This window comes from Thamnophis sirtalis, unplaced genomic scaffold (genome assembly GCF_051295495.1).
Source record: "Thamnophis sirtalis isolate CommonGarterSnake01/CBP01778 unplaced genomic scaffold, rThaSir2_p1.2 scaffold_8, whole genome shotgun sequence".
Taxonomy (NCBI): domain Eukaryota; kingdom Metazoa; phylum Chordata; class Lepidosauria; order Squamata; family Natricidae; genus Thamnophis; species Thamnophis sirtalis.
The window spans coordinates 67207654-67220904 of NW_028261388.1; the positions used below are offsets into that span (position 1 = coordinate 67207654).

Genomic DNA, 13251 nt, shown 5'->3' on the forward strand with positions numbered 1-13251 from the left:
AAATAATACAAAAGTATATAGTACAGAATTTTTTTGAAAAATTATATAGTAAAGAAAACATATTGCAAGACAATATTGAATAATATCTAAACAAAAAGAATCTACAAGAAGTTGAGGAGGGAGGAGAAATGTTAAACAGGAAAATTACAATGATGGAATTAACAGAAGCACTGGGGAAACAGAAAAACAACCACACACCAGGCCCAGTTGGCCCAGTAGAATTTTGTAAAAACATTCAAGAGCCAATAGAAACAGTAATGTTAGACCTATATAACGAAGCACTTATAGAAGATAGATTACCAAAAACATGGAGGGAAGCATATATAACACTCATACCCAAAGAAGATTTGGACTATCAACAAATAAAAAATTACAGACCAATTTCACTATACAGACTATAAAATTTTCACATCAATAATGGCAGAGCGAATTAAAAAAATATTAAATGAAATTATCCACACAGATAAAAATTGCTTTTTGCCGAAACGACAGTTAAAAAATAACATGAGAGTAATTATGAACACATTAGATTATTAGAAAGAACACCCAAGGAAACAAGCAGTGTTGGTTTTTCTAGATGCCCAAAAGCCTTTGACAATCTAAATTGGCAGTTTATCACTACACAGTTAAAAATGATGAGATTTGGAGATAACTTTACAAAGATGATAGAAACAATATATTCAACACAAACAGCAAAAGTAATAATAAACACCACAGAAGAATTTAATATTTGGAAAGTAGTAAGACAAGGATGTCCATTATCACCCTTATTATTTATTTTAACACTCAAGGTGCTATAATAGAAATCAGAAACAAACAAGAAATAAAGGGATTAAAAATTTAAAAAGAGGAATATAAAGCTCAGGCATTTGCAGACCACATAGTATTTATATTAGAAGAACCATTAGAAACAGGAACCAAATTAATCCAAAAAATAGAGGAATTCGGCATTAGCGGGACTTAAAATTAATAACGAAACAAAAATCATTGCAAAAAATCTTACCAAAAAACAAGAGTGAGAATTAGAAGAAATTATGGGAATGCAGATAGTAAAAAGGGTAAAATATTTAGGAATTTGGCTGACAGGAAAATGTTCAACAATTAAGGAAGACAAAACAATACAGAAAATTTAAAAAGATCTGGAAAATTGGAGAAAACTGCAAATATCTCTAATGGGAAGAATTGCCATAGTTAAAATGAATGTCCTACCAAAAATTTTATTCTTATTCCAGGTGGCACCAATCAACTTAGGGAAAAATTTTGTCAAATCTAAACAAATTAATAGCATCTGGTTAGGGGGGAAAAACCACAAATCAAACTAAAATTATTAAATGACAGTAGAGAGAAAGGAGGTTTTGGACTCCCAGATTGGGAGCTCTACTATCAAGCAGCAGCTCTCACCTGGATAAGGGACTGGATAAACCTAAAGAACAAGAGAATATTAACAATAGAAGGGCATAATTTAGAATTGGGTTGGCATGCCTTTATCTCGTACAGAAGAGACAAAACTCATGGTTACTTCCAAAGACATCAAATTAGAAACGCCCTACTACAAACAGTCAAAAATTAAAAGAAAACATTACAATAAAATCCCAATTTGGTTATCCACTATGGAAGCATTCCATAGTGGATAACCAATATTCAATATAAATAAAACAGTAAGTTATGAAGATATATTAGACAATCAGGAGAGGTTAAAAACAAGGCGAGAATTAAAAAAAATGAGGGAATAGATGTAGACTGGTAGCCATATCTACAAATGATATGGTGGCCATATCATTTTCTTTTCTCTTTTTTCCCTTTGGTTGTATTATAATTACTGTAAATATATTATTGTTATAGTTATTAGCTTGTTAATGGTAGCGGTGGTGAGACCCCTCCTGAAGAAGTCATCACTGGACCCAGCCAGTTTGAACAACTACCGTCCAGTCTCCAACCTCCCCTTCATTGGGAAGGTTGTTGAGAAAGCTGTGGCCTCGCAACTCCGGCGGTCCTTGGATGAAGCTGATTATCTAGACTCCTTTCAGTCTGGTTTCAGGCCTGGCTACAGCACGGAAACCGCTTTGGTCGCACTGACCGATGATCTCTGGAGAGCCAGGGATGGAGGTCATTCCTCCATCCTAGTGCTCCTTGACCTCTCAGCGGCCTTCGATACCATCGACCATGGTATCCTTCTGCGATGACTGCGAGAGGTGGGGGTGGGAGGCACCGTTTTTCAGTGGTTCTCCTCCTACCTCTCGAACAGGTCGCAGTCGGTGTTAGTTGGGGAGGAGAGGTCGACACCTAGGCCCCTGAAATACGGGGTTCCTCAGGGTTCGGTCCTGTCCCGCCTGCTATTTAATATGTACATGAAGCCACTGGGTGAGATCATTCGACGGCACGGGATAAAACACCATCAATATGCGGACGATACACAATTGTATCTGTCTGCCCCGTGCCAACTCAGTGAAGCGGTTGACATGATGTGCCAGTGCCTGGAGGCTGTTAGGGTCTGGATGGGGGTTAACAAGCTTGTACTCAATCCAGACAAGACCGAGTGGTTGTTGTGTTTTCCTCCCAAAAACTTGGTCAATATTCCATCACTGAGGCTGGGGGGTGAAAACCTACGCCCCTCAGACAGGGCTCGCAACTTGGGGGTCCTCCTGGATCCACAGCTGACTTTAGAACACCATTTGTCGGCTGTGACCAGGGGGGCATTTGCCCAGGTTCGCCTGGTGCACCAGTTGCATCCCTACCTGGACCGGGAGGCACTCACAACAGTCACTCATGCCCTCGTGACCTCAAGACTGGACTACTGCAATGCGCTCTACATGGGGCAGCCCTTGAAGAGTATTCGGAGACTTCAACTCGTCCAGAACGCAGCCGCGCGAGCGATTGTGGGTGCACCAAGGTACACCCACGTTACACCTATCCTCCGCGAGCTGCACTGGTTACCGATCAGTCTCCGGATACGCTTCAAGGTGCTAGTCGTAACTTATAAAGCCCTTCATGGTATTGGATCTGGGTACTTGAGAGACCGCCTGCTGCCAATTACCTCCCAAAGACCCATTAGATCTCACAGGGTTGGCCTCCTCCGGGTGCCATCTACCAGCCAATGCCACCTGGCTATTACCCGGGGGAGGGCCTTCTCTGTGGCAGCTCCGGCCCTCTGGAATGAACTCCCCGCAGGGATTCGGACCCTCACCTCTCTCCAGGCCTTCCGAAAAGCCGTCAAAACCTGGCTTTGCCGGCAGGCCTGGGGGTGATGAGTTCCCTCCCCTCTCGACATGTATGGTTGTGCGACTGTTGTCTACTTTTATTGTATTTTGTCTTTTATGTTCCCCCTTTTTTTCCCCTTTGAATTGTTCGCCGCCCTGAGTCCTCCCGGAGAAGGGCGGCATACAAATAATAAAATACCTAAATACCATACCTTAAGTATGTTAAGATCTGCTATTGATTTTTCTTTGGCTTTGCTTTGTTTGTAATTGTTACCCTGGCATGGCACTATCTTTTCAATAAAGTATTTTTAAAAAATGAACTGATCAAAGTTTCAGAGCTGTGGCATTTTGTCACTGTGGAGGAAGACCATCCACTGGATTGCCTTCCAGGGCCATAGTCATGCATCTGACCTGGGCTACTTTGGTACCCAGGTCTGCTCCGTATTCTTGCATATAGTTCCACACCTGGGCAAGGAAAAACCTGGTTGCTTTGGGTCTCCTCCGTATTTTAAACCCAGGGTGGGGGGCCTTGGAATTCCATCTGGGGAGGATGGGTCTTCCTTGTGGAATGGGCTATGCTGCTTGAGTAGCTGGTAGTGGGGCTGCTTGGGCTGGAATGGGTCCAGGTGAGATTGCCACCACCACTGCTGCGGTGCTATCTCCTGCTGGCCCTGGCATGTGTCAAAGTTCAGCCAACTGGGCAAGGAGTTCTTTGGCTCTCTGTTCCTGAAGGCATTTCTCAGTACCCTTCGTGTTTGTTCCACCAGGCCTTTCTGTTCGTCTGGCTCCTCTTGGAGCTCTTCTTCACTCAGACCACTGCATCGTTCCCATCTTACGGCTCTGTGGCTCCCACAGGTGTACATTATGTCAAGAACTTTCTCCTCCACGTCTTCATCTTTCATCAGTGACCACTGGGGTTTCGGAGCTTCCTCATCGATGTTCATGTTCCCCAGTCATTCAAGCTCCTCTTTAGGGGAATGCAATTTGGCAGGGGCCCCTCCGCGAGCTCCAGCTTCTTCCAAGCCACTTTTGTGGCTTGTCATTTTTTGTTCAGTATCCTCAGTAGACATTGGTCTCCTGGTTGAGTGCTACAGCAGAGCTTACCTGCTATCAGACTGGCCATAGCCTATTCCCTAGAAAATAATGACCCTTGATTCCATAAGTGTTAGAGAATAGGTACTTTTACTAGAGATGCTGAGGAACCTGGTACCTCCAGCACTGGGGTAAACTCCTTTCCAGAACTGGTGTCCTTGAAGGCAGGAGATGGCTCAGTTTGGCATCTCTGGTTCCTATCAGTGTCCATACTCCCCAATTTCCCACAGCATTCTTTCACACCTCTAGCGCTTTTCACCTCCCAAATATCCCCTCCCCCCTGGTTATGGCAGTTGCTAGTGAGTTTCAAATAAAGCAAAGAAGACATCTGCTCTGATAATATGACATTGCATGGCCAGCTGGCATGGAGGTTAAGCTCTGTAGCACCATCAAACCATTCAGCCTCAGCATACCTGAGGCTGCCATTCCCAGGATGCAGATGCAATTACGTTGCTTTTGATGTGTAGAAAATTAAACAGCTTATTTTCTTGCAATCTCTTTCTCTTCAATCTGCTCTGCAAGAATGGGGACGGAGGGACGGGACATAGGTCAAACATAGGATAATGCATATGGACTATAATAGTCATCACATGATTGAGGGACTCCGAGAAAGTCATAAATGGACTGTAAAATTATTTCTTCAGCACTTTTGAAAATTTGAACAGTTGCTGAATGAATGGCTGGTAAGCAAGGACTATCCATAGTATGCATTTCTATGAAATAGGATCTATAGATACGCAGTAATCTATTTGCATTCAATACTCTTTTTATTACTTCATTTTGTTTTATTGTATTTTACACACTATGATATATGTTATACCACAGAAACACAGTATATCATAAAGTATATCATGGTTACAACAATAACCATTTGTGGTTATAATAACCTTTTTTTTTTACAAAGCATCATAAATTCAAAAATTTTGAATCTTTTTATTATTTTAAGAACAGAAATGCCTGTCCGTGATTCAATAATATAATTACTAATTTGATGATCTTCCACCAGAAATTAACAACTGACAGTCAATTTTTACTGTGGACATATTTGCCTTAAATTCAGTACACTCTATAGTCTTGTCTATAATTTATATAGTTTTTCTTTAATGGAAACATACAGTATATATTAGATTTCATTGTAGAATATTTTTGGGATCACTTATTAAAGATACATATTTTTACTGTACTTGTGTTGAACAGATTAATTAAGGATTTTGTTTTCTTTTTGCAGTTACCTCATCGCCGAGTGACATTCTCTGCAGCCAATCAGGCTCAAGATCTGCAGGATCCCTCCCAGCACAGTTACTATGACAGTGGCCTTGAAGAGTCAGAAACACCTAGCAGCAAATCTTCATCAGGGCCTCGGATAGGGCCTCTGGCTCTACCTGAGGACCACTATGAGCGCACCACACCTGATGGCAGCATTGGTGAGATGGAACACCCTGAGAATGGTAAGAAAGTTACTGTAAGGGTTCCTCTCCTAACTTAAGAAAGTGAAGACTCTTGAAATGGAGTATTTCAAAAAGAACCTTTTATTAAGTAGAATGGCAACCATTGAATTCAAAGCAATGTCTGAATCCCTTTAGGCAATGCAAATAGAATTAAAGCAGTAGAGACCCCTCCCATTAGTTAGAATGTAGATTTTAGCCAATACACAAGTGTGAAGAGTTTTCCTTTGCCAACTGCTCTGGTAACCAAATAAACATACCCATGGCTATCTTCTGTTAGACATTAAAGTGAACCGTCCCACATGGGCATCATAAACATTCCCCCAAAAGGTGAGGGGATCTCAAGGCCCTTCAGCGCTAGGAAACCAGTTGTAAAATATCAGTTGTCACGGGCACTGCTAATAAATCGACTCCAAAGTCCCCCTCCTCCCAATTGAATGGCAGTATCACTTTTAGGGATCTGACATGCTGCCTTCTTTAGAAAAAGGAGAGATCCACCTATGAAAAGATAGATTCAAAAATTCTATCATAGTATTTTAACAGTTTGTCAGGGTACTAGGAGTGATTTTTTTTTCAATAAGGCAAGGGCCCTAACATGGTGTTTAGCTACCCATTCATTTTGGAGTGAATTGCTTCCAAGCAATTAAGTATTGGGCTTTCCCCCTGTGGATCCTAGAGTCAAGGATTTCCTTAATTTCAAAGTGTTGTTCGCCTTCTATCATGATAGGGAGAGGTTGTGTAGGGGCAGATAGTCTGAGTTTTGAGATTACTTCTCATTTGAGTAAACTAATGTGAAATACTGGGTGGACTTGCCTGAGTGTCTTTGGGAGAAGTAATACTAATGTTACTGGGTTGATGACTCTAGTGATAGGGAAAGGTCCAATGAAATTTGGCCGTAATTTCTTTGATGGCTGCAATGACTTCAGGAATTTTGATAAGTACACTCTGTCTCCAATGTGGAAAGGTTTTGGTTCTACTCTTTTCTTGTCAGCTTGAATTTTAAAAGCCACTCTAGCTTCTCTAAAGCTAATCTAACTATTGGCCATGTGTTTCGTAGCGTGTCTATCCACTCCTTAAGTGAGGGGATAGTGGGTTCTTCTGTGGGTAATTCAGGCATGGGGCTGAAATCCTGGCCTGCTGCTACTCTAAAAGGGGTAAAACCAGTGCTTGAGTGTACAGAGTTATTGAATGCTAATTCCGCAAAAGGTAAAAGTTCAGTCCAGTTATCCTGTTGAAAATTAATAAAACATCTTAGATATTGTTCTAGGACCGAGTTAATTTTTTCAGTTTGACCGTTAGTTTGGGCATGGTGTGATGAGCTCAACCCTTGGGCGGTGGCAAGTAAAGTTAAAAATCTTTAGAATACAGAATAACGAAGTTGGAAGGGACTTTTGAGGTAGAATAGAATGTGCTGGAAGGGACCTTGAAGATCTTCAAGTCCAGCCCCCTGCTAAAGCAGGAGAATCTGTATCCATGATGGCAAATCTATGGCACACATGCCACAGGTGCCACGCGAAGTCTGTGGGCAAGTGAGCCATCGCCCCAAGCATGCGTGTGTGCCTCCCACTGGCCAGCTGATTTTCCGATCTCTGCTGCGCATGCATGTGGGGAGGTGCGCATGTGGGAGGTGCATGCACATGCATGGGGGAGCGCATGGGTGTATAGTGCACCTCCCCACAGCCCATTTTTGCTCCTAGGAGGCTGCAGGGAGGCCTACTAAGCCCAAAATGGGGCATGGGGGTTTTCACGTGTGCATGTGTGGGGGGCAAGGGGAGCAGGGGGGTCACATATGTATGCACAGGTGCATGGAGGTCACATGCACGAGGGAGTGTGGAGGGGTCTTTCAGCACGCAATAACAAAAATATTAACCATCACTGACCTAGGTAATGTAGGGAAGTTTTGTGGCATTCACACTTTGACAGTTTCACGTAAAGTTTGGCATCAAGGAGTTTCTTCAGTACTTGATGCTGTCAAGGTTCCAAGTAACACCCCCAACGAAAGAAGACTCCAAGGCTTGAGTTTCCCCAAAGTCCCATTTTATTAGAGATGTCATATTGGCACATCTGGGAAAACCCAAATTTGAAAGCTTCCAGGTTTCTTGCTGGACTGGACCTTGTTGTGGGACCACCAGCACTTGTTATTGGACCGGGACCTGTTGGGGGATCTGAGCCTGGAGTTGCAGTTCTGGTTGCAGCTGGACTGGAACCTGCTGTGGAGCAACAACCGGCGGCTGGAAAGGAGCAAGCAGCTGGAAAGGCAACAATTGCTGGATTGGAGCCAGCATCCACTGATATTGCATCCATCTTTGGCCTGGATAGAATGCCCACCCAGGTGGGATTTGGCTCGTTGGTGGTAATCCAAAAGCCAGTTGCACAGATGTGGTAGGAAGACCCCAGAAGCTTGGTTGTTCTTGGATCATCTGCATCCTGGTCATGACTGGGATCGTTGCTTGTCCAACCCGAGGCGTGAGGCTGTGGGCCGAGCCACTTTGCACAGAGTGAAAGGAAGCTGAGGCTCCGCTCCATTAAGCCGCAACTTCTTGGCCCGGGAACATGAATGTAGGCTGTGGCAAGATCCACCTGGGTTGTTCAGTATCGAGTTCGCTTATGCACACACACTTATGCATGCACTATTTTGGCTGCCATGGTGGTGCAGGAGGTTGTCCTAGCCCAAAACAGGTTGCAGACTCCTGCATCATACACTATATTGCCAAAAGTATTCACTCACCTGCCTTTACTCGCATATGAACTTACTGTAAGTGACATCCCATTCCTAATCCAATTCAATATGACGTCGGTCCACCCTTTGCAGCTATAACAGCTTCAACTCTTCTGGGAAGGCTGTCCACAAGGTTCAGGAGTGTGTTTATGGGGATTTTTGACCATTCTTCCAGAAGCGCATTTGTGAGGTCACACACTGATGTTGGATGAGTTTATGTGGCCTACCACATAAGGGTGGTAGGGTGCAGCAAGGGAAGAGGACCAATCTCCTCTGCACGAAGACTTTTCCCAGGATGCTAGATCTCCACTTTCTCTCCGGAAAAAGCTATTGGCATCATTGGGATTTTGGCTAATGGAAGAAGCGTGGGATGGAAAGGAAACTTTGGAATGCAGGAGTGCTAGGTCGGGAGTCTCCCTAGAGCCTGGCACCTGCCGCATTCCGAAGTTTCCTTTCCATCCTGCGCTTCTTTCACTAGGCAAGATCCCGATGATGTCAATAGCTTTTTCCAGAGAGAAAGTGGAGATCTAATGTCCTGAGAAAAGCCTTTGTGCAGAGGAGATTGGTCCTCTTCCATCCATCCCTCCCCCAAAATCTGCCCAGATCTGTCATGCAGCAAAAAGATACAGTACTAGGCATAATAGCAGCAGTAGCAACAAGCACTGCATGACAGAGAGCGCAACAGCATTTTCAGGTGGCAGCGCGGTGATCTTGGCAGCCTGGAACTGTCTGAGAAGGGACAGGTGAAGAAGGCACTGTGTGAGAAGAATGGCAAGATGGCTTGCTGCTCAGCCTCCCCCTTCTCCAGACAACCCAGTCAGAGGGCAGTCAGCTTCTGCTTCTGGCCCGGGAGATGGATCTGGCCAGGAGGAATGCAAGCCCCATTTTTGCAATGGGGGAGGAAAAAAAGCATTTCAGGCAGCAGGCTGTTCCAGGCTGCAGGAATCGCCTGGTGCCTGAAATGCTCTTTTTCCTCCCTGATTGCAAAAATGGGGCTTGCATTCCTCCTGGCCAGATCCATCTCCCAGGCCAGGATCAGAAGCCGACCGCCCTCTGACTGGGTTGTCTAAAGAAGCGGGAGTCCGAGCAGTGAGCCACCTTGTCTTATGCCTCACCTCCTGCATAGTGCCCAATTCACCACCCCCTTCTCCAGATGACCCAGGCGACTACATTCGGAGTATAAGATGCATCCAGATTTTCACCCTCTCTTTCAGGTGGGCAAAGGGGCGTCTTATACTCTGAAAAATACGGTACTCAAAATTTCTGCTACCGGTGCTCCAGACTGATCAGAACCTGTTGAATACCACATCTCGGCCCTGTTTTGGGCCTGGACAACCTGCTGCACCACCCTGGCAGCCAAACAGGGCATGTGGATACTGCCCGCAACACCCGCTTACCTTGTTTTAGCTGCCATGGTGGTGCAGAAGGCTGTCCAGTCACAAAATGGGGCATGGAAGGTGTGGGCGGCCTCCGCAACAGAGGGTGTACCACCATGGCAGCCAAAATGGGGGACACAGAGGCCACCCACAATCCCCCCTCCCCACTTTTGGGTCTGAATGGCCTGCTGCACTACCATGGCAACCAAAATGGGATGCATAGACGCTGCCCACAAACAACCACACCCCATTTTGGGCCTGGACAGCCTCCTGCACCATAATGGTAGCCAAAACAGGGGACGCGGAGGTTGTAGGCATGCCCCCATGCCCCATTTTGGGCCCGAATGGCCTCCTGTATCACAATGTCAGCCGAAATGGGGTTTGCGGAGGCTGCCCATAGCCCCCCTATGGTGTACAAATGTCAATACACTAAATAAATTATGTGATGTAAACTTAGAGACACTATTCATTAATTTCATACCCTTCTATGCTCCCCATGAGTTCTGTTCTTTTATACTAGTCGTGGTGCACATACCACCCCAAGTGTCATGGTCCCATCAGAGACTGAGGAAGAGACAGAGCTAGGGCCAATGGAGGAATGGCTGGAAGAATAGGGCAAAGTTTCCCTCAGGCCTGGGAAGGGCCTCCAATGAGGGAGAGCAGGTGTAGGAGGACCAGACAAGGGGAAAGGACAGGGCAAGACAGAACTCCAGCGACAAGCAATTACCTTATTAATTATTATACTAATTATTAGCAATGGAAAGGAGATGGGATCAGTGCAGGGCAACCTGGTGATGGGCACCCCGCCCCTCTTCCCAATGCTCACCTGGGGAGTGAGACTTAAAGAGAAACTGGGAGGGGTGTTTGTCAGGAACAAGTGTTGAAGCCGTGGAGCCTCACATGCAGTTGCCGATGTCTGGATTTTGCTGTGCTTTGTCTTGTTCTTGCCTTGTTCGTTGCCTTGTTAACTTTGCTTGCTAGACTTGTTGCCTTAGTTGCTGTCTTGCTAACTTTGTTTGCTGGACTTCTCGCAGACAGAGGCTGTCGGAGGTACATGTGAGAGCTTTGCTCCAAGACTTGCAGTAAAGCATGAGGATGTTTGCGGGGAAATTTGAGCAGTGAAAGATAGTTAGAACTTTTCTCTGGCTGTGTTGCTTCTGTGCCTCACCCTGGGTCATCACATCAAGCTTATATAAACAAGGCATTGCAAACCTTAGCTGACCAAATCATGTGGGCTAAACAGAGACTCCCTACTCATTGTAATAGGAGATTTTAACAGCATTAAGCATTAAGCAGCAGCCAGGAGCTGCGAAGATACACTCAGCATGTCAGCTGTCTCACTTAGAGGCAAGAATATTTTGGACCACTGCTACTCAACACTAAAGAGTTGCCTATCTTTCTCTACCAAGAAGAGCTATGGGACACTATGATCACTATATGATTCACCTGGTACCTGTTTGTAGACAAAGACTTAAAATCATAAAACTGAAACAGTGAAATCTTGGACTGAAAGCTACAGGCTTGCCTCGATTGTTCCTTCTTGCAAACACTCTACTATCATCCCAGTGCAAAGAAATGCTCCATCAAGGAGCTGAATGACTACAAACTGGTTGCTCTGACATCCATAGTTATGAAAATTATTGAAAGGTTAATGCTGGCCCATCTGAAAGCCATCATGGATCTGCTGCTAGACCTCAGGCAATTTGCATACTGTGCAAATAGATTAATAGATGATGGTCAATATGGCACTGCACCTACATCTTACAACATCTTGAATCCCCAAAGACCTATGCAATGGTTCTTTCTGTAGACTTCAGTTCGGCATTCAACACCATCATTCCAGAAACCCTTCTTTCCAAACTGGCTTAATTAACTATGCCTGACTACAGTTGCAAATGGATTATAAGCTTTCTAACAGATAGGAATCAGCAGGTAAAGCTAGGTAAAATCACATTGAATACCCTTTCAATTAGCACAGGAGCCTCACAGGACTGTGTGCTTTCTCCATTATTTTTTTCTCTCTGTACCAATGACTGTATTTAAAAGGATCCCTTTGTTAAAATACTGAAGTTCGCAAATGACACAACAGTCATTGGTCTTATTCGAGATAATGATGAGTTTGCATACAGACGGGAGGTAGAACAGCCAGCCTTCTTGTGCAGCCAGAACACTCCTAAAACTGTAGACATGATAGTAGATTTTAGGAGAAATCCTCTTATTCTACCATCTCTTACAATATTAAACAACACAAAACCAACAGTAGAGACCTTCCGGTTTTGGGTACTATAATCTACCAAGACTTGAAATGGACAACTTAACATTAAAACCGTCATTAAAATGGCACAACAAAATATGTTCTTCCTGTGTCAACTCAGAAAGCTCAGATTGTCCAATGTCCATTGATACAATACTATAGAGAAATGATTGAGTCTGTCATTTGTACCTCTATAATTGTCTGATTTGGCACAGCAACCAAACAGACTTCAACGGATAGTTAGGACTGCAAAAAAAACTATTACAACCAGATTGCCTTCCATTGAAGACTTGTGTACTGCACAAGCCAGAAAGAGGGCTGCGAAAATATCTACAGACCCTTCACCTCTTGGACATAAACTTTTTCAACTTCTCCCCTCAAGATGCCACTATTGTGTTCAGTTTCAATGTATCACTTTTCTTCTTTAGGTTCATATATGGGGTCATTTTTTTGAACCTTTTTGCTCTCTATTGTTTTAACAGATTAACAGAGTTGAGAGGGTTCTTGTAGGTCATCTAGTTCAAACTCCTGTCCAAGCAGGAGACTCTACATCATTTCTGACAGATGGCGGTCCAGTCTCTTCTTGAAAGCTTCCAGTAATGAAGCTCCTACAACCTCTGAAGGCAAGCTGTTCCATTGATTGATTGTTCCCATTGTCAAAAAACATTTCCTTATTTCCAGGGGATGTAATCCATCTCTCCTTGTTCAGTTTCCATCCATTATTCCTTGTCTGGCTTTCAGGTGCTTTGGAAAATAGCTTGACCCCTCCTCTCTGTGTTGCCCTCAAATATTGGAAGACTGCTATGATGTCTCCCCTGGTCCTTCTCTTCTCTAGACTAGCCATGCCCAGTTCCTGCGACCATTCATCATATGTTTTAGCCTCTAATCATCTTGGTTGTTCTTCTCTGCACTCTTTCTAGAGACTCAACATTTTTTTTATACTGTGGTGACCAAAACTGGATGCAGTATTCTAGGTGTGATCTTACTAAGGCTTTATAGAGTGGTATTAGTACCACACTTGACATTGAATTTCATTTTGTTAGATAGGGCCCAGTATTCAAGTCTGTCAATATCCATCTGGATCTTGAGCCCATCAACTAGGATGTTAGCTATTCCTGCCAGCTTAATATCATCTGCAAATTTGTTAAGTTTGCCTTCTATTCTCTCA

General features: G+C 44.1%; 1 protein-coding gene across 2 annotated transcripts in view; it reads left to right on the forward strand.

The window, feature by feature from the left end:
• Positions 1-13251, forward strand: part of PCDH1 (protocadherin 1) — a 179832-nt gene that overhangs the window by 155827 nt on the left and 10754 nt on the right. For both annotated transcript variants that reach the window (XM_087721830.1, XM_087721829.1), the window contains exon 4: positions 5518-5737. In XM_087721830.1, the coding sequence (XP_087577956.1) occupies positions 5518-5737 (220 nt within the window). The remainder of the gene's footprint in view (positions 1-5517; positions 5738-13251) is intronic.